At 44.8% G+C, this 26,956-nt stretch overlaps 1 protein-coding gene and 1 pseudogene across 1 annotated transcript in view; both read right to left on the bottom strand.

Annotated features, from left to right (window-relative positions):
* LOC120220581 (CXADR like membrane protein) overlaps window positions 1-26,956 on the bottom strand; it is a 108,186-nt gene that overhangs the window by 3,984 nt on the left and 77,246 nt on the right. Inside the window, 4 exon segments of the mRNA XM_039217700.1 lie at window positions 577-699; window positions 1,141-1,308; window positions 2,372-2,573; window positions 20,845-21,002. Coding sequence (XP_039073631.1) covers window positions 577-699; window positions 1,141-1,308; window positions 2,372-2,573; window positions 20,845-21,002 — 651 coding nt within the window.
* Window positions 14,050-14,908, bottom strand: LOC120220583 (annotated as a pseudogene).

Genomic DNA, 26,956 nt, shown 5'->3' with positions numbered 1-26,956 from the left:
GGACAGGATGGGTATTTCCACATCTTTCTATGTTTTGGAGTTTCCCATTTACCCTTGGTGTACGATTGTCCTTGATACTGAAAGGTAGCAGAATATACCACCTCTTTGCCATTAGGACTGTTTTAAGCTTATTTTTAAAAAGTAGGCTCCACACTCAGTGTGGGGTTGAACTCATGACCCTGAGACCAAGAGTCAAGCCCTCTGCTCTACTAACTGAGCCAGTCGATGCCCCTTTAATCTCATTATTTTTGAGAAACAGCAGACACAGGAGAAGTTCTAAAAGCAAAGTACAAGTTCCCTTTTTATAAGGGAAATTTACATTTATAAAGGAAATCTCCATTGGGTTTCCTCCTGCATGTAATAAATTTATTTTGGGAGCTGACAGATTCACATGTTTGTAAATATAGTTAGCTACAAGAGTTGAACAGTCATTGCAACTACCGAATTTATTTTCGTGATCACCATGTCCTTCTGGAAATAAAGATTTTTTACCTTGACCTTACTCTTAATTATGATTAAAATTGTTTTATGCTGAACCGCAATGCGAAAATAAGAACAAACCCTTTGGATACTTACACTGTACGGTCACTCGCACCACACAGCTTTCTTTCCCGGCCTCATTGCCTGCTGTGCACTGATAGAGCCCAGAGGAGGACATGGTGAGATTCTGCAGCAGAACGCGTCCAGGGTTATTGTAGTCTACATAAGCAGAAGGAATGACTGTAATCCCTTTAATGACAGGGTCTCTTTATTGTTTACTTCAGCGCATCATTGACCTAAGATTCTCTAGTACAATTTGGTAAGGACAAGAGGATAGATTTTTTGGAATACACAAAGGTGAACGTTCTTCCAAATTATACATCTGCAAGAGTTACAAGACCGTGAACATGTAAGGGATACGAAACACGATAATTTAGATACAGTGGGTACGCAGTACATTTCTTCTGAATTTCTTCTGCCACATTTACGTGTCATTTGAGGAAGGAAAGGATGGTGTTTTTTTTCTGTCCCAGCAGGAGCTCAAAGGGATTTGGCAGTGTATTCAAGGTCACGTGGTGAGTTGCTGACAAACCCAGATTTAGAATTCACAGCTAGAGTACCATTCTGTTGTCTCAGCAGACTGCTGGGAAGATCACTTACCAATCCTGGACCTGGCAGGGAGGCGCTCATCCTCTCCCTCCTTCTCCCTGATTCGCTGCCAGTAATACACGATGGGTTTTGTGCCAGAGGCTGACTCACACTGCAGAGTCACGTCACTTCCTTCTGTCAGCTCTCCTTCCAGCTCACACTTGGGCTTCGATGGTCTCACTGGCAAAAAGAAACAAGCTTCAAAGATCGCCAAACACGACTCCATGGAAGAACTATGTCCTGTTGAGTTGTTTCTCTAGCTGGTCATCTGTCATGGTCAACTTTTGGGTGGGGTTCAGTAGCCTTTTGCTACCTAACCATGCTTTACACTACCCCCAAAAATACACCCCCTCTCCACCCCCTGCACACGCGTGTGCGCGCGCGCACACACACACACTTCTGGCTGCTTCCAGTGGTGCTGTTGTAATTTCCAGAGGCTCCCTCAGAAACCTCCTCATCACTTCACAAAGAGGATACTGTTCTTTAACTGGAAATTTTAGGAGGGACACCTGGGTGGCTGAGTCAGTTAGGCGTCCGGCTTTGGCTCAGGTCATGAACTCACGGTTTGTGGGTTCAAGCCCCGCATCCAGCTCTGTGCTGACAGCTCAGAGCCTAGCTTGCTTTGGATTCTCTCTCTCTCTTTCTCAGAAATAAACATTAAAAATTTTGTTTAAATGTTTAGGAAAGTTGGTCGTGATTTTACTAATACTGAACCAGGGGTAGAAGTCCATTAACTTGAAAGCAATTAAATAGAACTCAATAGCTCTCGCTGTCAGAAACCAGAAATGGGGTTGAATTATATCTGAGAGGTTTTTTTTTTCCCAAAAATTTATTATTTCTAGGAGAGAGAGAGAGAGAGGGAGTCACAGATTCTGAAATAGGCTCCAGGCTCTGAGCTGGCAGTCAGCACAGAGCCCGACGCGGGGCTCGAACCCATGAACCGCGAGACCATGACCTAAGCGAAAGTCGGACGCTTAACCGACTAAGCCACGCAGGCGCCCCATGAGAGGTTTAAGTTAAATACAAGAATACCACTTAAACATTAAAGGATATTTAAATTTTGTAAGGCACCACCACGGAAAATTGCGATCGTTCTTTCTTCTTTTATTACGTCTAAAATATAGAACATAAACTATAGAACATGCACACTTCTTTCCGGGAACTGGACTAGCTGATCTCTGAACGTATAACGCAGGGTATCGAAAAGTTTCAGACCACCATGATGCATTTGGCTATTCCTTACCTAAGACTTTTAAGATGACATGACTCCACACATAGCGCCCTGAATTCTTCACCTTGCAGGTGTACCGGCCCTCGTCACTGGGCTTCAGAGGCTCAATCTGTAAGGAGGCATCTCCAGCCAGGAAATTGGAAGCGAAGGCCACTCTGCCCTTCTGTTCTTCAGTCAAGTTACTGTAGACGTGACGGCTGGAGTAAGTGATCACCTATGGGGCAGACCAAGGTTGTGTCAAACGAGTGGCCCTCAGCCTTCCTCTCTTGCTGATGTCAAGATGAGAAATGAGAATATTCCTAATGGAACAATGCAGTCAGGCTGGGGGCTGGTTCGAAGGGTCTAAGAGACCTCTGTTCTAAAGGAAGTTAAAAGTACATATGATACGTTTCTCGAGGCGTTGCTTCTCCTTTTCTCAAAATATCTGTGTACATTTTAATTACAGAGTAGTAACTGTTTCATTAAGTGCTCAGAACCATTTCATTTTATAGGTAAGGAATTTTAAACTTGAGTTACTTGTTCAATGAAGGTCACATAGCTAAGCCAAGGAAGGAAGGTAAAGCACATTAAGTGTATATAATGGTATCAAGAGTTGGCTGTGAGGAGAACTGGCAGAATGGGATGGGAAGGAGACTTTCTAACTTTTGCATTTCCTACCACCTGCATGTGAACTATTCAAAATACACAACATATGGGGCACCAGCGTGGCTTAGTTGGTTAAGTGTCCAACTTTGGCTCAGGTCATGATCTTGCTGTTTGTGGGTTCGAGCCCCATGTTAGAGCTCCAGCTTGGAACCTGGAGCCTGCTTTGGATTCTGTCTGTCTGTCTCTCTCTCTCTGCCCCTCCCCCACTTGTGCTCTGTGTGTCTCTCTCTCAAAAATAAACATTTTTAAAAACTTTTAAAAATACACAACACTTCTTGTGCTGGGTGTTTTCACATCTAGCTTATTTCTCATACAATTTTTGCAAGTTAAGTAGTCCTTCCCCCACCTTATCTGTGGTTTCACTTTCCATGGTTTCAGTTACCCAAGGTCTGGAAGCCAATGATCTTCCTTCTGACATATTGTCAGAAGGCCAATAGTAGCTAACACTGTATCACAATGCCTGTGTCATTCTCCTTGCCCATCTCATCACAGAGACACTCTGTCATCTCTCATCATCACAAGAAGGATGGGTATGGTACAATAAGATTTTGAGAGGGAGAGAGAAAAACCATGTTCGTATAACTTTTAAATCATTTTATTATTAGTTATTTTATTAATAGTTGTTAATTACTGTGTCTAATTTACAAATTAAATGCTATCATAAGTATGTATGTACAGGAAGAAATATAGTACAGATAAGATTTGGCATTATTCGTGGGTTCAGGCATCCACTGGGGGTTCTGGAACGTATCCGACACAGGTAAGAGGGGGACACTGTAGTCATGATCCTCATTTCACAGACAAGTAGCAGAACTGGGATTTGAACATCACTGTCTAGTTCATTGCCCTTTAGTTCATTGTCCTGGTGTACCTCTCAGCCACTTCCTGTGGCCATCTCCATTCATTTCACTGCTCATTAACTGCTCTTCCAGAAAGTTTGGAAATGAAGGAAGAAAAAAGGACACTATAAAATCAGTCTGTTTTGTTCTTACAAAAATTTAGAGTCCAGGGGCCCCCGGGTGGCTCAGTCAGTTAAATGTCTGACTCTTGATTTCAGCTCAGGTCATACCACAGTTCATGAGTTTGAGCCTCACATTGGGCTCTCTGCTGTCAGCACGGAGCCTGTTTGGGGTCCTCTGCCCACCCCCCCGCCCTACCCCTGGTCACTCTCCCTCTCTCAAAAATAAATAAACTTTCCAAAAAATTCAAAAGTTTAGAGGCCAGCCAAAGGGTTTAGAGGAGTTTAGGAGTCAATGCTTAAAATTCAAGTCTCAGGACTTGAATACTGAGGACTTACTTCATTGTTTGGCTTTCCTTTGGGGGAGTTCACTGCCAATTAGTAAGAGGAAGTCGGGTGGAAAGAAAATTACATCACTTTCTTACATAAAATACATGTGAGCATCATGTCTTTGTTTTTCTAGGCAGGGACACCAAAGTTTAGATCTCTCTACCAAAAAAAAAAAAAGTTTTAGTGAAGTTTCATCTGCCTGCGTTACAGCCTAATTCTTGCATCCTTCCTGGGTTCTTCGTCTCACTCCTGTTAGTCACAAAAAAAACATGCTGATCTAGTCCACCGAGAGTTCAAGCCCTATAACTTCAGCTTTGCCCTTTCTACCACAACAATCATATTCTTAAAGTCATTCAATTTTATTTTTTTTTAAACTTTTTTTTTTAATATTTTTTATTTATTTCTAGGAGAGAGAGAGAGAGAGAGAGACAGCGTGAGCAGGGGAGGGTCAGAGAGAGAGGGAGTCACAGACTGAAACAGGCTCCAGGCTCTGAGCTGGCAGTCAGCACAGAGCCCGATGCGGGGCTCGAACCCACGAACCGCGAGATCATGACCTAAGCGAAAGTTGGATGCTTAACCGACTAAGCCACCCAGGCGCCCCAAACTCATTCAATTTTAAAAGTCAGCCAACAGTTTTGGAATGACTGCTTCCTGTCAGGTTAGGGGGGAGGCTATTCAGATGACTCAAACCCTCTTCCTGTGTTCCAGTGATTTGTAACCTAATGGGATTAACAAGGAGAGAAGTATAAACATAGAAAAAGGATTAATTAACTTGAAATCGTATCAGAGAGAATGTCCCAGAAAAGTTGGAGGCATGTGAGTTAGGCTTTGAAAGATAAGTAGATGAAATAAGAGATAACAGAGGCAGGGAGAAGCGGGCTGCAGGGAGCATTCCAGATACACGGAAGGCACTAAAAACAGGCAGGCACACCCGCCCATGGGAGTCTCCCAAGCACATTTCTGGCTGCAGCTGTTCAAATCATTTCACTCTGCTCAAGTCCTTAACCCCATCCTCCACCACAGGATGCTCTACAACGCATCAAATGCTTTCCTGAAAAGATTCGAAGCCATCCAAGAAAATGTCCATCAGTTCTCTCTCCGTTACATCAAAACTCTCCAGCATCATCCATTTTACTTTTACCATCTTTCTGAGAAACGTGTTTGCTCCTTTCTCTGCATGCTCTTTTTCATCAGCAATCTTTTACCATGCTCACATGCCAGGGTACTGTGCCGGGTGCTGGGAATCAAGCAGAATTAAGACACTAGCTCTTACCCTGAGGACCTCACAGTCTTGTGGGGGACATATTGGGAACAAGAAAGTAAGAGAGAAGTAGAGGTAGACACTGGAACTGATAATAAACTTAAGACATTTTCAGGGTGCCTGGGTGGCTGGGTTGGTTGAGTTGCCTGACTTTTGATTTCGGCTTAGGTCATGATCCCAGGGTCATATGATCAAGTCCCACATTGTGCTCTGGGCTGGGTGTGGAGCCTGCTTGGGATTTTCTCTCTCGCTCTCCCTCTTACCCTTCTCCCCCACTGGAACCCATGCTCTCTCTCTTAAATCAATAAACAAACAAATAAATAAGCAAGCTTAAGACATTTTCAGTATTCAACTTTGCCCACTCATTTCTTTTTTTAAAAATATTTTTTAAATAATTTTAATGTTTTATTTATTTTTGAGAGAGAGCATAAGCAGGGGAGGGTCAGAGGGAGAGAGGGAGACACAGAATCCGAAGGCAGGCTCCAGGCTCTGAGCTGTCAGCACACAGCCCGACGCTGGGCTCAAACCCACGAACCATGAGATCATGACCTGAGCCAAAGTCGGATGCTTAACCGACTGAGCCACCCAGGCTCCCTGCCCACTCACTACTGCTGTGATCATTCTCATATCTTTAGGCCAACAGTTTTGGGCCCCCGTTTTCCTATTTCCAGCTGCGTGGCTGCCGTGTATTTCTGCCCTCTCCTGCCTACCCTACATAACAATATAAACTGGATGCCAAGTTAATATATTAATGTTAAACTCACATCAGCTGTTTTCCAGCTTAAGACCCCTCAGTGGCTCCCTGCCACCTCTGAATAATGACGAGATTCAGTCTATAGTCTTCACAGTGACTTCTGCTTTACCTTCCCAGTCTCATTTCCTATTTTGTCCACCTCCCATGCCTAGGGACTGTCAGATAACATCATCTCCCTTTCTTTAATATAGGGTACGCTTTCTTTGTACTCAAAGCCTTTGCCCCACTGCATTTTCCTACATACAAATTCCCTTTCCCCATCTCTCCACATAAACAATTCCCATTCATTCTTTTAAATCCAAAATCAATGTTAACTTCTCATGACACATTCCCTGTGAATTATACTCAGATTAATGGTCTCTTTTCTTTGCTCTCACCCATAGCATTTTTTTGCAGCATTTTTAAAATGTTTTTGGGTTTTTATTTATTTATTATTAAGACAGAGAAACAGAGCACAAGTCGGGGAGGGGCAGAGAGAGGGAGACACAGAATCTGAAGCAGGCTCCAGGCTCTGAGCTATCAGCACAGAGCCCAAACTGGGGCTTGAGCCCATGAACTGCGAGATCATGACCTGAGCTGAAGTCAGACGCCCAACCGACTAAGCCACCCAGGCACCCCTTTTTGCAGCATTTTTATGTGAGGAGAAATCGTGAAGGACTTGGGTCTCATAGGTTGTTGGATCCCCTTCCTATAATGCTGGGTGTTGTCCAGGAGATCTTTGAGGGCATTCTGGTTTTCTATGTGTTTGTTGCCCTTAATAGCCTTTGGCTAGGCTATTTTGCAACTCTGCAATCCTTTCCTGAATACACATTCTCTGAAAACATACTCCGTGCTTGGCACTGTGCTAGAGATGATACCAATTCAAAGACAATTGTTTTATGAAGGTGTTGAGGACCAGGACGTGCCATCCCAAAATATGCCACTTGGCATGTGCCTAAGAATTCATTTCAAATGCTGAAGGCATTTGAGTTCCTGAAGTTCCTTATCAGACCTAAAAGTGGAGCATCTCAAAAGAATCTGTCATAAATCCCCTCCAGAGAGCAACTCTAATCTCTTCTAGGAGACCAGAAATCTGGCACCACACCCCACACCCAGACAGAGGCCACAAACTAGCAGATCTCCCATCCGTTCCTTAAAGGGCCCATTTCCTTTCCTCAGAATTCATTCGTTTTTCCCTAATTACCCTCTCTCCTCTTCCCTCTCCCCCACAAAATTAGGCATATGGCCTGAATTCTAGCCACCCCTTGAGGTTGCTCATCTGTGGGTATTCAGTCCATGCTCTGTACATGGTACACAGAAGTTAATAAACTTGTTTGTCAAGGGGCGCCTGGGTGGCTTAGTCGGTTAAGCGTCTGACTTTCGCTTAGGTCATGATCTTGCAGTTCGTGGGTTCGAGCCCCGCGTCGGGCTCTGTGCTGACTGCCAGCTCAGAGCCTGGAGCCTATTTCAGAATCTGTGTCTCCCTCTCTCTGACCCTCCCCTGCTCACGCTGTCTCTCTCTCTCCTAGAAATAAATTTTTAAAAAATATTAAAAAAAAAAACTTGTTTGTCAGTCTCCTGTTAATCTGTCCCTCTGTTGTACACCTGACACTAATATAAGGGTATGTGTCAGTTGCACCTCAGTAAATTTTAAATTTTTTAAAGAGAGAAAACAAACCAACAAAAATCTTTTGTCAGTCTAATTTATAGTGCCCCAGCTGGAGATCCCAGGAGGAGAAAGGGGAAAAGATATTTTCCCTCTCCTACAGTTTTAAAGGACAATTTAGAAAAGGGTAAGTGGCTCTGGGGGGCTCAGTTAGTTAAGCGTCTGACTTTCAGCTCAGGTCATGCATGATCTCACAGTTTGTGAGTTCGAGCCCCACATCGGCCTGGAGCCCACTTCGAGTTTTGTTGTTTCCGTCTTCCCCCACTTCCCGCTTATACTCTATCTCTTTCTCACTCTCTCTCCCAAAAATAAATATTTTTTAAAAAGTAAAATTATGACCCTCATATCCATAGAAAAATGCACATGACAAAGATTTCATTTCACTCATTAATACATGAGAAAGATTTTGCAACAGGTTCAAATGAGAATTGGACTAAGATTCATTTTTTCCTTTGGACAAAATTAATTTGCATCTCTACAAACAAACCACAGCTATGTGATGGGTAGGAAACAGGGACATCACTATGGGCATTTCACAATTAATTTCTACGTCTGCGGAAATTAATACGTGAGGAAAATCATACCCTAATTCATAAATTATGGAGAAATCCAGAAAATATGGAGTCTAAGCACGAAGAATGATGTTTGGGAGGGACCTCCCTGTGATATGCTTGTATGGGGGGGGAGGTGGAAGCATGGGTTCATATGGGGTAGGGGGAGATCCTTGAAGGGTTAGATTCCTTGAAGGCTGCTCCCCTCTGCCCTGCCCCCACGCCCCGACAGCCTCCTCTGTCTGCAGGTAGTTTCACGGTTCAACTCTTTGGGTCTCTGATGTTAGAATACCTGCAGGACTTCTGAGAAGGGCATGGGGGAGAGATTCCTTCGGACTGGGATGAGGGGTGCTGGGGAAATAGTAGCTTTGCTGGGACAGCACCACCAGCTACTCCTGAAGGCTGAGGTGAACTCTTCAAAAACATGTTTTTCAGCAAATCGAAGCATGACCAATTAGAGAATATTTAGGAAATAGAGGATAGGGTAGGAAGAAGAGGAGTTTTCCATCCACATCCATCCAGAGGTGGAACTGGGAGCAAAAGCTGGACCTGAATGTAAAGCTAAAGGGATCCAAGATGACAGTCATGTATTCAACAAATTCTGAGCCTCCATGATGCGCCAGCACCTGCTGGAAGTGCTTGGGAGATACTGGTGAACAAGCGTGTAAAAATCCCAGCCCCTGAGCAGCATCAATTCTAGCGGCAGGAAACAGACACCGGAGAACATTCTACGATACATGTGACAATACTATGAAAATATTAGAGCAGGGAAGGGGGATTGCGGGCCAGGGGGACAGACTGCAATTTAAATAAGGGGGGCAAAGTAGACCTTATGGGAAGGAGACAGGACAGCAAATCCTTGAAGGAGATCTAGGGGAAAGAGAGTTCTAGATGGAGGAAAAAGCCAATGCAAAACCCTAAGGCAGAAGAGTGTCTGGCACACTTGCCAACCAGCAAAGAGGTCAGGTGACTGCAGCAAACCAGGGGACCAGTAGACGAGGGGAGGCAGGGGGGCCAGATCCTGCAGGGCCTCTTGTCTACTGTAAAGATGATCATGGCTTCCACTTTGCGGAAGTGGGGGGCTGTTACAGGATTTTGAGTGGAATAGCATCATGATTCGATTTATCTTGAGAATAGACTGTAGGAGGCCAGGAGTGGAAACGGGAAAACCAGTCAAGTGGATACACTAGTAAAGATCCAGGCAACAGAAGCACGGCCTCCAGGGTGTGGCAGCAGTGGAAGAGGTGAGACAGGATCAGATTCAAAGTGTCTTTTGAAGATGAAACCAACCGGATGTCCCAGTAAACCGACCACCTTATCTAAATGTGTATTTGCGGTATGAGAAAAAGAGGAGTCCAGGACCACTCGGGTTTTTGGCACGAGCCTCTGAGAAGAGAGAACGGCTATCAGCCAAGAGAAGAAGCCAGGCAGAGGAGGTTTGGGATCAGGGTGTGCGGTGTGCGGAGTGAGGCGGGTGGGGGTGGGTCAGGAGTTTAGTTTTGGACTTACTACATTTGAGATACTTGTTAGATACCCAGAGGAGGCATAGAGGATGTAAGCAGCTGCATAGAAATGAGTCCGATATTCAGGGGGGAGTCCTGGAGATATACATTTGGGAATTCTAAGCTTGTGGATGGTATTTAACGCCGAGAGACTGGCTAAGATCCTGGAGGGCATAAATATAGAGATTAAGAAAAGAAGGCAAAATGAGACTATCCAAATAGCGGGGGCGCCTGGATGGCTCAGTTGGTTAAGCTTCCGACTCTTGATTTTGGCTCAGGTCATGATCTTGAGGTTTGTGGGATGGAGCCTGTCGGACTCTGTGCTGACAGTGCAGAGCCTGCTTGGGATTTTTTTTCTCTCCTTCCTCTCTCTCTGCCCCTCCCTCATTCATGCCTTTCTCTCTCTCTCTCTCAAAAATAAATAAACATTTAAAAATAAATACATAAACTTAAAATACCAACCTCAGAGTACAGTTGATAACTGCCATTTTGGATCTCTTTAGCTGACTATTCAAGTCCAGCCTTTGCTCACCATTTCCAGCCTTACCCCTGGATGAGAACTCCTCTCCCTCCTACCCTCTCTTTCATAGAGAGTGAGTTGAACTCTGAAGCCACCAGCTGAGAGGAGGCGGCAATAGGGAAGTAGGGGCAGGGGGAGCAGCGTTGAAGGAGTCTAATAATTACACTCATTATCATAAAAATAGAGGACATCTCCCTGCCCCCAACCTGAACACCTGCCCACAGCCTCCCACCTACACCACAGGGAGGTCCCTCCGGAACTTCATCGTCATGCAGGGGAATATTCTGGAAAGTACAGGAAATGCATGACTTCAATCAAATGTGCAGTATTTACTTCCAGACAGAAGTTTTATCTTGAATTTCTGCATTCTTTTCAATAGGGAGCTGTACATTATGGGGAGGCAACAAAGGAAAAGATTTAGCTTCAGGAATTTGGGGTTTAGATCCTAGCTCTGAAATCTGTCTTGGGCAAGGGCCTTCACCTTTTGAAGTCTAAAAGGTTATGAAGCCCCTCACGATCTATGAGATGGAGCCTCGTGTTGGGCTCTGTGCTGACAGCTCAGAGTCTGAAGACTGCTTTGGATTCTGTGTCTCCCTTTCTCTCTCTGCCCCTGCCTCCCACCCCCACACTCTGTCTCTCTCTGTCTCTGAAAAATGAATAAACCTTAAAAATTAATTAATAGAAGGTATGAAGCCCAAGTTCTCTGAAGATGAATTAGTGTCTAATTTTCTTCATATATTGAAAGAAAATTAGGAGAACAATTCTTAGCTTCACAAACTTACAGTAAGTTTTAAGAGCAGATATCAGTGGAAGGACATAGTTGCTTTGCTCACTGACCATTCAGTGACTACTCTGCAACAAATTCAGCATTTGGCTCTGCAGTTAGGAAAATATGCATTAGGCCTAGCAATGAAAATCCATCAACACAATGTAAGACGTTCGACCAGGGAGTTTCGTTTTTATTTAACCAACATGTAGGTGGTATTTATTTTGTGCTAGGCACTGTCCTAAATACTTTACAAGTATTAACTCCTTGCATTAAAGAGAAAAACATGGCAGTGAAACGTTCACGAGAAGATTAAGGAGATTAAGGAAGTGAGTCTACCAGACAAACTGCTTAGGCTTAAGGCCATACTTTTGTTTAATAAATACTTAGAGAAGGCCTTCGATGAAGTGGAGACATATATCCTAATCTAAAATGGGGCAGCTGCAGTCTAGTCCTACTATCAAGTGGAGTGGATCTGGTGGGCCTGGCTGTATTCACTAATCCATTACTGTATTTCCCATAGAGGCTGGGCATCCCCGAAGGGAATTCTTAGGGCCAGAGGTTTCTTTCTTATTCTTATCCCTTAAAATGCAACCAACCTTGTGTGCCAGGCTACGGCCAGTAATGTGGAGAAGAAAGGTAAAGGAAATATAGATAAAATTACATTTCCTTATGAAGAGCCAAAAATTAAGTCCTCCATTAAGAGAAACCTCGTTCTGCACGTAGCCCCAGTCCCAGTCCCAGGAAAAGCCTCAGACTGTTCAAGGCTAAAGCCATCCTCAGACCGCCCTCAGTTCAATTAATCAAAAAGAAAAAAATAAAAAGAAACATTCCTATGGTTTGAGTCAAGGCTGGGAACTGCAGACACAAACTAGCCAATTTCTCACCACTTGTCTGAACCCCACGTGAGCCCTTTGAACTCACTTCACAATTGGTCATTTTCAAATGATTCTCAAAAGTCATGATTGGGTCCCACCAAAAGTAATGAACACCTCACAGGTACTGAATGGTCAAAGCTGTAATTGTAATTGGTGTTTATGTGATGATGCTACATGTACTGTAACACCCCCATCCCTTACTCCTTAAAAACCCTGTTCGCTATTGTTCTTTGCTTCACCTTGCTGCCATGACACCGGCAGGCTGGTGAGCCCCTGCTCGAGCTTGTAATAAAGACCCTTTTGTACTTGCATTGGTGCCAGCTCCTTGGAGGTCTCTGGGACTCGTGATTCAGGCACAACACTTATAACTGGAAGTCCATTGGGGTGCCTGGGTGGCTCAGTGTGTTAAGCGTCCGATTTTGGTTCAGGTCATGATCTCACCATTCAGGAGTTTGAGCGCTGCATTGGGCTCTGTGCTGACAGCTTAGAGCCTGGAGCCTCCTCTAGATTCTGTGTCTCCCTCTCTCTCTGCTCCTCCCCACTCTGTCTCTCTCTCTCAAAAATAAATAAACCTTGGGGCACTTGGGTGGCTCAGTAGGTTAAGCATCTGACTTTAGCTGAGGTCATGATCTCACAGTTCATGAGTTCGAGCCCCCACCTGGCTTACATTCAACTGGGAACCCCTCCACTAGAACTGTGTGCTGGTTAATGAAACTTTCTGAACCTTAAGTTCCTCAATTGTAAAACAGGGATAAGCTACTTCATAGGGATTTTGTGGCAATGGGAGAATAAGCACTCAGAATTACTTTTATTAGTCCGATTCTGGACTAACGTTTCCGAAATTGTCCAGCCCAGTATCCAAAGAACATTAATCTTTCCATACATTTGTACATTAAAGCTCCCCTAGCTGTAACACTCCATTTGTTTTCCATCATCTGCGCGCACTATGGACCAAAGCTCAGCCTTCTGAATATGGCACCTAAGGCCAGTACAACCTGGACTATGCCTCAACTTTGGTCCCCGTCCTCACCTCTCTGAATAGCCTAGTCCCCAGATTTGATGTCCCGTGATTCTGGAACAATGCCCTCCTCAGATGTGTCTTTGTCTCAAATCATGCAGTCTTCTTCTTTTGAAATGCCTCTCTTTTATTTTTGCCTACACAACCCCTACAGGCCTCAAGATCAAGCTCAAGGGCCACCTTCTGTGTATTCTGTCCTTTCCTGGCTCCCTGTGTAGAATCATTGACTTCCTCCTGCAAGCCTCGGCCCTTTGGGCATATCTCCACCATAGATAGCACTTAGTACATTCAGGTACGGCTGACTCCTGAGAGCTTTTCACCTTTTTCCCCAAAATCCTGCCCCATTACCATTATTATTTTTATTTTATTTTTTTAAGATTTTAAAGTATCTCTATACCCAACAGGGGGCTTGAACTCACAACCCTAAGATCTAGAGTCACATGCTCTACCAACTGAGCCAGGCAGGAGCCCCTCCTGTCCCATAAAAAATGGAAAGAAAAATGGGAGAAGACAACCAAGCAGTTAACATCTTTGGAAAGCAGACATTATACAACTGCATAATAATCTTACTATAATTAAATAACCATGACCTAATATGAGCATTTCACATCCATGTATGACACAGGTTGGGGCTCAGTTACAGCCTTGTAATTTGTCTCTGTTTTTTTTCAGACATACATTGAATCTCAGATACTTGTGTGTCTCTGTGTTATGTTGTGGGGTTTTTGTTTTTCGTTTAAAATAGTTTCATAAGGGTATGTTATAACACATGACTGTTCATGCCACAAAATTTTGATCATCGAGCTTTTGATCATAGAGCTTATTTTGTTTGGTGGCAGCAGCCAGGTTTTCCAAACAGTCATCATTTTTCTCTGGTCTGCAGAGATGTCTTCTCATTAGCTGCCTTCTGCTTTTGTTGCATTATCTCAGAGCCCCTCTGCTTTCCCTGAGAGGTAGTCAAGCTATCCTCTTTTTGATGAGGCAGCATAAGGCCAGCTGACCTCCTGCACACCCCCTCCCCCGCCCCAGGTGGGACATGTGAGACATTCCTCAGGCACTCCAGGCTGCCCAAGAACAAAGGAAAGAAAAAAAACCAATGGCTGACTGATAGAGATCACCATCAGCCAGGATAGGGGTCTGAATCACCTTACAAATGTCTTAGTCAGTCTCCAGAAACTCATAGACTCAGTTTCCCGGAGTCCCAGTCTCACCCTCCCCTCCATAGTGCTTTGGGGAAACAAAGGCAAGAGGAAATGGTAAATAAAATTAAGTTCTTTATAACCTGCTGCCCTTTATAACCTCAAGTAAAAATACCTGAGAGAGGCAGAGTAAAACATTCCTCCAGGAACTCCCTGTCTTAATGTTAAAATCTTGCTAAAGGGAAAATAACTTTTTTCCTTTAAAAAAACAGTCCTCTTTAGCATATGAAAGTCCTCTTGGAAACCTCCCTTTTGATTTTCCCTCCCCCAACTCCATTGTAGTATAGTCACTTTTCACAACCCCAGTGCAGGCAGCTCTTTCACCCCCCTGGTCCTGTCCCCGCGCTCTAATAAAACCACCTTTTTGTGCCAAAGGACATCTTAGGAATTCCTTCTTGGCCATCAGCACCAGACCACCCCCACCACTCCCAAACCACATCATTTTCTTTTTCCCTTGCTAATTTCCTGGGATTTCTTCATGTTTTTCTGGCGGGCAAGTTCTCGTTAATTTCCGAGGGCCATGCACACACCCGACCGAGCCAGGCAGAGAGCTACTGGGAAGAGCAGCAGCCTCCCAACTTGCTCAGCGAGGTTGCCGGTCATCCTCACCCGCAGCCCTAGAAGACTCCACCCCTGGGGGCCCTCTGCAGAGCAGACACCTCTGCTCCTCCCATCACCCCGCCCCACAGAGGCCCTGTTTTGTTGTGGTTTTAATTCTAGGAAATGTAGAGCTGAGGCTAAGCCCTGGCTCAGGGTGTGATGGGAGAACAGAGAACATACATTTAATCCTTTTGCAAACAAACATCAAATGCAGTACATGAATTGCAGCTGCCGTAGGGCTGTTTGTCTTCTGACGTTCCTGGTGGACCCGTTCCCAGCACATTTTTAAAGAGAGGAGGAGGACAATTTGTTAGGACCTGATGGAGCAGATGGAGCAGCTCAGCTTTCTGGCACCGGCTCCGCACAGCCGTTGTGCAACTGCCCTGAACAGAAATGGATGGAGGCCCCTCTCGGTGGTTCTCATCAGGGCTTTCCCTGTTCAGTATCAAAGAAAAGGGGGAAAGGGAGAAAGGATGGGCCAGAGAGGTCTGGCAGGAGAATTAGAACATCTCTGTCCTAATTTCTTCATCTGAAAAATAGAAGGGAAAGGTCTCCAATGTGTGTTCCTGACTGATGCTGAGGGAGGTGGTCACTGTGACCTTGGAAATTAACTATGTCTCCATCCCTCAACCAGTAGGAAAGCTCCAGAGTTCTAGCCGCCATACCACCTACATGGACTGAAATTCAAATATTCCCCCCACTGCCTACCGGCCCCCTAGTGTTTCCTGCATATCTGAGCATCCAAGACAAAAGGGATGGAGCCAATTCTGCTCAGATTGAAATGCAAAGCCAAACTTGGGGTCTAAGTCATTGGCTAGCCTACCTCAGGCACCACCTCCATTCCAGCCCCTCCCGGATTTTGTTTTCCACCACTCACATTCCAGACTTGCTGGCAAATTTGCCCACTAAATTTGCCCAATTATGCCCATCTTGATATTCCAACTACCCATGGCTATTGTTTAAGCCCTTATTGTATGGCTGGAAATTGTTCAACTGAACTTGCTTCCATTCGAGGCTGCTTTAAATCAGTGTGGCACCATGCAGGGCCAGAGTGATCATCTAAGATGATATATGTCCCTTTCACTCCTAAAATCCTTCCGGAAGCTCTATGACATTTTAGACAAGGATCTGAGCTCCCTAGCATGTTACTCAAGACCTTTTTCCCGTTCTGGTCTGCGTGCTCACATTTTGAGCTCCACCTCTGCTAGCTGCTTACTTTACCATTTCCCAGAATTTTCCAGCCTTTGTGTCTAAGCTCCTGGGAGGTCCTCAGGGCAGGGCCTTCTACCAGAAGTCAAATTAGCCTTGACTTCTTTTTTTTTTTTTTTATGTTTTTTAATTTATTTCTAGGAGGGAGAGAGAGACAGCGTGAGCAGGGGAGGGTCAGAGAGAGAGGGGAGTCACAGACTGAAACAGGCTCCAGGCTCTGAGCTGGCAGTCAGCACAGAGCCCGACGCGGGGCTCAAACCCACGAACCGCGAGACCATGACCTAAGCGAAAGTCGGACACTTAACCGACTAAGCCACCCAGGCGCCCCAGCCTTGACTTCTTATAGGGAGCTGCCCTTGACTTTTCCCCCTCCTCCAACTAATCCTGGCCAGTGGCTCCTCCTTTCTGTTCATCTAGAACACTCTGCTTCTCTCTATCATGATCTATGTCAAATTGTCACTTTACACATTTATCTCTTCAACTACCTCCTTCATGACAGAGTACGTGGATAGTGGGAATCCAAGATTTATTCAATTTAACCTAAATTGCTTTTTGAACTTTTAGAACGTGCAATAGTGCCAAGCCTTGTTCCAGCATTCATTAGGGCCTTGGCAGAATTAGTTCTGTCTGGAATAATTTTCTTCCCACCCACATTCTCCTTATTTCCTACATAGCACGTATTATCATTTCAAATTATTTATGAAGGTAACGTACTAGTAGTTAAGAGCCCAGGTACTGACATTGCACTGCCTCATTTCAAACCACAAAATGGGTGAACTTACGCATTTTTCTCACTCTGTATATGTACCTGTGCAGTATGTGGTTCCTTCCTTATTTGCATAATAGGACTAGTCATCCTCGTTTTGAGGATTAAATTAAAGGAGATCATATGTGCTAAACAGACTTGAACCTGAAAGTAGCTAATAGTGCTCTATTAAAAAAAATTTTTTTTTTAAATTATGGAATGGCTGCTTTGTAAGCTGTATGAAGACAGGGACTTAGATATCTTCTTCAATATCTTGTCCCAGTGTCTCGCATGGCATGTAGTAAGTGCTAAATAAATCTATGTAATCTGAATGACTGAATAAATGACCATCCTTACTTTGGAGTATGATAGCAAAAGATAGAATTCAGTAGGCAGAGAGGGAAAGGATAGGACCTGAGGTTCCTGGGGGGCAGGTATGGGGAGAGAACACATATTTTGGAACAATGCTGGGAGTATCTGACCACAGCAGACTTCCCTGGGTCTAAGTTCCTCTTAAGAATGTAACCAACACCAGGATGCCTGCGTGGCTCAGTTGGTTAAGCGTCCAGCTTCAGCTCAGCTCATGATCTCAGAGCTCGTGGGTTCGAGCCCAGCATCAGGCTCTCTGTGCCAACAGCTCAGAGCCTAGAGTCTCCTTGGGATTCTGTACTCCCTCTCTCTCTGTTCCTCCCTTGCGCGCGCGCTCGCACACACGCACACACACACACACACACACACACACACACTTTCTCTCTCAGAAATAAACATTAAAAAAAAAAAATGCAACAGACACCACCTCCATCCCCAACCCCCCCCCCCCCATTCCCTCAGGAATTCAATGAAAGCCCTAACTAAAAAGACCTAACAATAAAACATATGACCTACAAGGATAGGGACATAGACCACCTCTCCTACAATGCCCTGGAGCTAATCAGGAATGCACCACCCGGCACCTAGAGGTATTAAGTCAGTAAGGGTGTGACCTGAGAGGGAAGGAAGTGGGGGAAGGGGGGGGAGTGGCGACAGAACCTCATAAAACAAAGACTCTTGTCTATTGTCACGGGCATTCACTTTCAAATGCCCCCCTCTCTGTAAAGAGAGCTTTCATACTCTTCTTATTCTCTGATCTTGTACTCTAATAAACTTCTGCCTGCTGCCCATTCGGTGTCCACCTCTTCATTCTTCGAAGCGGCAAGACAGCAAATCTCGGGTATTGAGGGAAAAAGTCTCGCAACAGGAGTATTAATTGAAGACAAGTAGGGAACTGTGCCTGCTTAAAGCCATATCAGTGGCCTGCTCTAATTGACAATTAACTTCTAAGCCTTGGGGCACCTGGTGGCTCAGTCGGTTAAGCATCCGACTTCAGCTCAGGTCATTATCTCAAGGTTCGTGGGTTTGAGCCCCATGTCGGGCTCTGTGCTAACAGCCAGCTCCGAGCCTGGAGCCTGTTTCAGATTCTGTATCTCCCTCTCTCTCTCTGACCCTCCCCTACTCACGCTCTCTCTCTCTCTCTCTCTCTCAAAAATAAATAAAACATTAAAAAAAAAAAAAAAAACTTCTAGGGGCGCCTGGGTGGCTTAGTCGGTTAAGCGTCCGACTTTCGCTTAGGTCATGATCTCACGGTTCGTGGATTCGAGCCCCGCGCCGGGCTCTGTGCTGACTGCCAGCTCAGAGCCTGGAGCCTGTTTCAGTCTGTGACTCCCTCTCTCTCTGACCCTCCCCTGCTCATGCTGTCTCTCTCTCTCTCCTAGAAATAAATAAAACATTAAAAAAATTTTTTTTAAAAAAGTCTAAGGCTTATATTCACTTAGCTACATAAACAAGCAACCTTTTTAAAAAAGTGTGAATGAAAACACTTGGCTAAAAGTTAGATGAGTGGACTAATTTTTTTAATGTTTATTAGTGGACGTGGCTCTTATCTGCTTCATTCAGAACTGAGAGTATCATGTCTACAGTTGACTAAGAACCTGTTGGAATAAATATGCTCAGGTTAAGGTGACCTTGCTCTACAGAAGACAGTCTCAGGATGATGTACTATGAGAACAAAATGACAAAGTGATGTAGGAGCTAAAATCCAACCACTATCTTGGATATGGGTTTTTGTTTTGTTTTTGTTTTTTAGTGAAAATCTTAGCTTCGGGGCACCTGGGTGGCTCAGTCAGTTGAGCATCAAACTATTGATTTCAGCTCAGGGCGTGATCCCAAGGTCATGGAATTAAGCCCTTTCTGGGACACTGTGCTGAGTGCTTCCTCTGCACTTCTCCCCTGCTTGCACACTCTCTCTCTAAAAAAAAAAAAATTCTGTAGGATCGCCTGCTTAACCGACTGTCCAACTTCAGCTCCGGTAAAGATTTCACAGCTCGTTGTCTTGAGCCCCATGTTGGGTTCTGTGCTGACAATTCAGAGCCTGGAGCCTGCTTTGGATTCTGTGTCTCCGTCTCTCTGCCCTTCCCCTGCTCTCGTGTTCTCTTTCTCAAAAGTAGATAAAGATTTTAAAAATTTTTATCAAAAAATGATACGAAAAAGCTTCCCTCAGCACAAACTATCGTATGAAATCAGTGGTGGAGACAAAGGAGAAGAAAGGACACCTTTCACTTTTTAGTAGAGTAAGAGGTAAAGTTCTGAAAAGGAAGGAAAGTCTAAAGTCTGCTTCCCTGGTTTATTTTATGTGATTTTTTTTAAATCACAAAACTTTCAACCAAGAGATTTTTTTTTTATATATTTTATTTTTTAAGCAACCTCTACACCCAACGTGGGGCTCAATCTCACAACCCCGAGTTCAAGAGTTGCACGCTTCACCAATGGAGACAGACAGGTGCCCCTCAACCAAAAGAATTTTTAAAAATAAGTCAGTGGGTAAATGGAATAAGAAGAGTTAATGCTAGGAGCCCCTGGCTGGCTCAGCCGGTAAATCATCCAACTTTAGCTTGGGTCATGATTTCGCAGTTTGTGTGTTGGAGCCCCGCGTCGGGCTCTGTGCTGACAGCTTGGAGCCTGAAGCCTGCTTCAGATTTTGTGTCTCCCTCTCTCTCTGACCCCATCTCGCAGTCCCCTGCTCTCACTCTGTCAATCTCTCTCTCAAAAATAAACATTAAAAATTAAAAAAAAAAAAGAAGAAGAAGAAGAGTTATGCTAGAAAAGCCAGGTTGAAGAAAGGTACGGAGGCTGAATGTGGCCAAGTCAGACAGGATAATACAGTAGCTACTTAGTTCTCACACTCAGTGGAGACCATCTCAGTGGATCAGTGGGAGCAAAGCACTACAAGTTCTGGTCACACTGCCCCAAAGCACATAAACACCAACGGACCTCCCCATTCTGGGCACTGAAGGCCCAGGGCCAGCATCTTCATTTTCCACCTCCAGAACCCATATCAGTTCTTCTGCTGGTCAGTTATTTATGTGTTAACATCTTCAGTCCTGTCCCGCATTGTACGTTGTTTGTCATATTATACAGTCTCAAGAGCTGGGGACTCATGATGTGCAAAGCTTCAATGTAGGCAGGTGGCAATGGTTTCAGAGGTCAGAAAGGAACAGGAACAGGTTCTAACAGGAACCCCATAGACTTGGGGCTCTGGCCACGAGTCTAGGGAGTCAAGCCGCTGCATCTTAGCTCCTTTCTCAGGGAAGACGCTAATACTGCAGATTCCCTCCTTGGGCAAATGGTAGCGGGCTTTCTAGTAGTTTTTGCTTGTCCAAAGAGCACAGAATCTCTTTTCTTTAAGACCCAAATACCTTTTCTTGTTTCTAATGTTTGTATCTAGAGTCTTTCAACTATAAGCCAGATGAAAGAGCAATTCTAGCCCTTTCCGACTCAACCGAAAACGGGAGGACTGAGGGAAGGTGACCATAGGAGGGTGAGGAGGAGAGTGGGGGGTGGCAGGGGGTCTGGTCAGGTGTATACTCACCACTTTTTGGTTCCCTTCATTATCTGTGAGCAGCCATTCAATATCCAGCGTGTCTTTTTCTGGAAGCCCCAGTTGATGGTGACAGGGCAAGGTGACCCGTTCCTCTGCCACTCTCTTGATCTCAGTGTGGGTCCCCAAGGTTCCAACATGGAAGGACACTGGAAGAGAAGAGCCTCTAATGAGTGAGGCAGAAACTGGATAGCAACATACAGGAAGCAAATATTACAAGTATTAATCATTGGGTGTTCTGCAGGCAAGAGGCAAATCAAGGTGTTGGAAGAAACCTAGACCAGAAGTACCGGAAGTTCTAAAATCTCACACTTGCCCCTTCATTAACGGAATTCATTGTATCTGCCATAGCCCCCAAAATTACACTCTTGTCTACCTTATTGATTTTTTTATCAGTGATGCAACCACTCAGGTCAACAACTGTGTTATCTGGACTTTCTCTCCTTTACTAGCAGAAGCTTCCATAAGAACAGAGACCAAAGGAAAGGCAGGGGTTGGCGTCCTTCCCAGAACAGGCTCTAGAAACTAAAGAAAAGAGGAAAAGAGGAAAAAGAGACTGTAGTTCCCTCTCCGGGGGGTAGATTGGTTTGACATCGCAGGGCTGGACCCCCAGAGGCATCTACCCTGAGAGAAGCAGCAGGTGGACTCCCAAATTCCACAGCAAAGAAAGGAGACCACAGAAATCTGTTGGGTATAAGAAGGGGTCTTCAGAACCAACAGGATAAGCCCCTCCTAGAGTTTCACTGACATTCCAACCAAGGTTTCTGTTGTTTCTGTTTAGAACTTAAACTGCATTGAGAGTGGCCGCCATTTTGTGAGCACTTTGCGTGGTTTGGCTGAACGCTGGGTGTTCATCCCCATGAAGAAAGCGTTATTATCCAAATCTATGGATGAAACAGGAAGAGGAGCTTAGCAGTTTGCTTAGGGTAACACAGCTAAAAGTGGACAGATCAGGGGCTCAACCCCAGATCTGTCTCACTGCAAAGCTCCGGCTCTGACAGCCAATATGTGCTGCATCTGCCCTGTGTCGTATGCGGCTTCCAGGATATCTGGTTCTCCCGTTGGCCTGTAGGCTCCTTGAGGTTAGGTACCATTCACCGCTACATTCTCATGCACTCAGCTCAGGGTCTCTCACACCGCAGGTGCTCAATAAATAGTTGTTGGATTGACCTGAATTTAACCTGTGTACTCATTCACCCATGAGCAAACTGAGGCCCAGGGATAAAGGAGTTGCCCTGAGGTCCTACAACTCATTTAAAGGCAGGAATAACCCATATAAAACCCATCCCCCTCAGTCCCCACAAAGCACACTTCCTATAGAGCAGAAGGAGATTAGTTCTTTGGCATTGCACTAAGCTAAGCTTGTTAAGAAGGAGCTCTGGCTTCTACCCGTGCTCACTTTCCACTGGACACAAGAGCGATCGAATGAAACCAGCATCCCACACCCCTGGCGAAGCTAGAGAACCCAGAACCAATCTGGTGCATACAGTAGGCACTATATGATAAATAAATAAATGCAAAGAAACAACTATGAAAGTTGCCGATTTGAGCCACTAGAGGGAATCAAAGGCTCAGATTTGGTTGCTGTCCCAAAAGGAAAGGAACAAAGTGGTGGGTGGTGTGTTTTGCCAAGTTCTATTTATACCATATCCAGAATTACATACAGCAGCGTGGGGAGGGGGCCCGCCAGCGAATACAAATGACTTTACCAAGGAGGTAAAGTCTGATCTCAAGATCAGAGTGCATGCACCTCTGGTTCTCCCTGAACCTCAGCTCCCCAGACTTCAGGGGGTCACCTGGATCCCTGTGTGTTTCTCAAATTTCTCCTTCTGTGATTCCCACCCTTCTGCCACTACCCTCCCCTCCCCCCCGCCACACACACCTGTGTCCTGTAGCCTAAGCAGACAGGGGCCTGGGCTCTACGTATAATTCTCAAGCTTGGCAGTGTGTAAGGGGACTGCCAAGCATGTGTTCCCTGCCCAGTGGGTGAGTGGGAAGAGCTGGCCCTGGGCTCACAGACATTGAAGGAATTCATCATCGTTAAGAAAAACCTTAAGAGGGACACCTGGGTGGCTCAGTCGGTTAAGCATCTGACTGCAGCTCAGGTCATGCTCTTGCAGTTCGTAAGTTCGAGCTCTGCATCGGGCTCTGTGCTGACACCTCAGAGCCTGGAGCCTGCTTCAGATTCTGTGTCTCCCTCCCTCTCTGCCCCTCCCTTGCTCACACTTTGTCTCTCTCTCTCTCTCTCTCAAAAATAAACAAAAAAAAAGTTACAAATCTTTAAAAAAAATCGCTTAAGAGATCATCAAAAACCTAACTTAGGAGGAAACTACAGCCCAGAGAAATGAAAAATAAAGACACAGAGTGAGTGTTAGTGGCAGAACCGCTAGTAGAGAGATATAGCTGATCCTGGAACAATGCAGGGTTAGGGACACTGGTGCCCCTCACAGTCCAAAATCCATGTACAACTTCTGCCTCCCCCAAAACTTAACTGCTAGTGGCCTACTGTTGACGGACATCTTTACCGACAATACAATCAATTAATACCTATTCTATATGTTATATGTATTGTACGCTGTATTCTTGCAATAAAGTCAGCTAGGGAAAAGAAAATACTAAGGAAATCATAGGGAAGAGAAAATGCTTGCACAGTACAGTACTGTCAGAAATCCACATATGAGTGGATCCACACGATTCAAACTGGTGTTGTTCAAGGGGCAGCTGAAGTCTCCACTGGGTGTCTGGGACACTCGTGGCCCTGGGTGGTGGGGAGGCGCTGGAAGGTAGCAGGAGCGCAAACTTTCTCTGTGTGCACGGGTGCAAGAGGCAGTCCTGGACACCTAGGGCTCTCTCTAAAGGAAGGCTTCTGCATACAACTCAGGCACTCAACTCAGGACCTTTGGGAGCTTGAGTTTTGGGAGAATTACCCTTTGTGAACCTCAGCGTTCTCATCTGCATAATGGGAATTCACCAAGAGGTAAGGTACCCAGCAGTGTGATGGTGCATAGGAGTCTCTCCCCTAATGTAGTCAGTTCCCTTCCCCTGCTTTTCTCTACTGGAAGGGTTATTGTTTTTTCTTTCTTTTTTAATGTTTATTTATTTTTGAGAGAGAGCACACAAGTGGGAGAGGGGCAGAGAGAGAGAGAGAGAGACAGCAAATCCAAAGCAGGCTCCAGGCTCTGAGCTTTCAGTGGAGAGGCCCATGCGGGGCTTGAACTCATGAACTGTATCATGCCTGAGCCAAAGTCAGACGCTTGACTGACTGAGCCACCCAGGCACACCAGGATTTTAGTTTTTTCTTTTCCTCAGATGATGGCTGCGTACCTTCAGCTAAGATCAGTTTAAGGTTTTATTCTTTAAAGCGCATTTACTAAAGATTCTCTTGAACCTTCAAGATTTCCTTCAACGTTCGGTTGTTCAGCCTAAATACTTTTATATAACTGAGGGAAACAAGACACCTGTTTTGAAGGTGAATCCATTGAGATAACAGTAAATTTTAAAAACGAGGTTTCTACAACCAGTTGACTATTCCATTCACATTAAAAGAGTCATAATCAGAGCCTTTAAACATTTTTATGTCCAAAGAGCTACATCGTTTCTGCTGTCAGGTAGATAGATATCTTGGATGAACCGTTCAAGGAAATTCATGCAGTCCGACTACACGAAGCCTATGTTCTTCACATACTTGTGTTTCCATCACCTATGGAGGCCGTATTTCTGGATCAGACCGATGACATACAGACAATTTTGCCAGTTTGAGCAGACACGGCAAGAGCAAGAACTTGGCAAACCTTCTAAGATGGCTCCTCTAGAGAGAGCTGCTCAAACCCATCTTGTTCTCATGGGTGCAAGGAGGCACATGGTCAGGATAGTTTTTAATAGAAACTAGGATGCTACATTAAAAATACCTACTTCTCTCTTATTTCCCTAGTAGAGAATTCTTCAGTTTCTCAGATACTCCTTGATGCCTGCAGGGTGCAAGCTGCCCTAAGATCTCAAGTTAAATCTGCCTGCTCACTCCCTGCCAAGGATGGATGGCCCATCACTGCCATTGCCACATGGGCACCCAACACTCCCCGGTGCCTCCACCTAGGAGAGCCCACAGTGCTTGGTGCACAGGTCAATGATAGATAGGTTCTTTTTTTTTTTTTTTTTAAGACTTGATCTATTTACTAGCCTTTGTAGACCTGTATTTTGCAAGTAACAAAGTTAGAGAGCCGCAGTTAGTAACTCCCTGATGTTAGGTACAGGAGCTGTGCCCTTCTACCCTTTAATGTACAGTGGGCCCCCCACCAATGGGCTCTTGCGGTGGGTAAGTACCTCCTTCCACTCAGTGATCGTACTTTTTTCAATGGACCTTTACTTACTTGAATGGGAAGAGAAGTTTCTTGTGTTTCCCTTTACATGTTCCAGAAAGCCTCATGAGAATCAAAATTAGCAAATGTCCATCAGAAAAATAAAAAGGTCTTTGGCTATGTTTAAATCAATTTCTCTCATTTTACTGATCAAGAAACCGAGGCTTAGAGAGAAGTGACTCACCCAAAGGCCTCCTGATTTGTAGACTAATGACATACATACAATTCTGTAGGGGTGGTGGTGGTGGTGGTGGTATGTGTGTGTGTGTGTGTGTGCTTGCACGCGCGCAGGCATGTGCCTTCCTGACTGTTTCTGGAACACTCCATACAATTCACGATACCGCACTGTGTAACAGAAAGAGCATAAACTTTAAAGTCAGATCGACCAGGACTTAAATGGTGCCCATAAGTCCAATTAATTTCCTGACCACTCTGGAAATTAATTTTTTCTTCACTGTTAAATGAGAAGAAAAACATCAATGCCTGTTGTAGGATTACATCTGATGTAGGTAAAGTGTGTAGCACTGACACACGGTATATGGTAACTACTCACCACATGGTAATTATTATTATTCATTATTCTACATACTGTAGACAAGAAAAACCAGAAGACCATGCTGAGGAGATGACGCAGGATGGTGAGGAGTTTGGAAGTCATTTTGCTTGATAACTTAGTATTCGGCCATATTTGCTTTGTCTCTCTCTCTATTTTTTTTTTTTTTTTTTTTTTTTTTTGGGTGAAAGTAATTTGCAGATAGCACAACATTAACCCTCTAAACGTTTCAGCGAGCACCTCTGAGAACTAAGAGCATTCTCAGGGCGCCTGGGTAGCTCAGTTGGTTAAGCATCCAGCTCTTGATTTCGGCTCAGGTCATGATCTTACGGTTTGTGAGTTCAAGCCCCGAGTCAGAGAATCCCTGCTTTGGATTCTCTCTCTCTCCCTCTCTCTCTGCCCCTCCATAACTTGCTCACACTCTCTCCCTCAAAATAAAGAAGTAAACATTAAAAAATCCCCACAATGAAGGGCATTCTTCTACATAGCCATAATATATTATCACACCTAAGAAAGTTAATAATACTATATGCAAACTCATGTTTTTAAAGGTTTTTTGTTTTTAAGTAATCTCTTCTACAACCAAGATGGGGCTCAAACTTCTAACCCAGAGATGAAGAGTCACGTGCTCTACTGAGTGAGCCAGCCAGGCACCCCTAGAAGATCATTTCTGACACGAGCGGGTAAAGAAGGTTCTGGTGACAGGTGGGATTGAGATAGTTCTGGAAAGATAGACATGCTTTTCCTGCACAGACCTGAGTTGGTGTAAGGGCAACTCGAACAGAAGGCAGCACCGTCTTCTCCTGTCCCCTCCTATAAGCCCCCTCACAGAGAACTAGGGAAGTCTCTCTTCTGTATGTTTTGCCTTCCCAACCCACACCCAGTTCAACCCCAGCATCTCTTGGGCCAGTTCTCTTTATGAGGTCTTCGGGAAAGGAAAACCACATTCACTGTGAGCTATTAAGCAACTAATATGCTTTCATGTCTTCTCAAACACAAACATGTATTTGATATTTAGAGAAAGCCTACAGCTAACTCCGTGAAGTTGGCAGGTAATCAGTGGAATTTCAGGCATCTGAAAGTGCGGGTGACTTCGTATTTGTTTCCCCCCAGAGGTGAGTATTTGTTCCTGGAGTCCCTAAAATTAGTGGTGTGTGTGTGTGTGTGTGTGTGTGTGTGTGTGTGTGTGTGTAAG

Source organism: Hyaena hyaena, unplaced genomic scaffold, assembly GCF_003009895.1.
Source record: "Hyaena hyaena isolate Hyena2069 unplaced genomic scaffold, ASM300989v1 scaffold_708, whole genome shotgun sequence".
In the NCBI taxonomy this organism is placed as follows: domain Eukaryota; kingdom Metazoa; phylum Chordata; class Mammalia; order Carnivora; family Hyaenidae; genus Hyaena; species Hyaena hyaena.
Note: the sequence above shows the minus strand (reverse complement) of the source record. Positions and strands in the feature narration are given on the sequence as shown.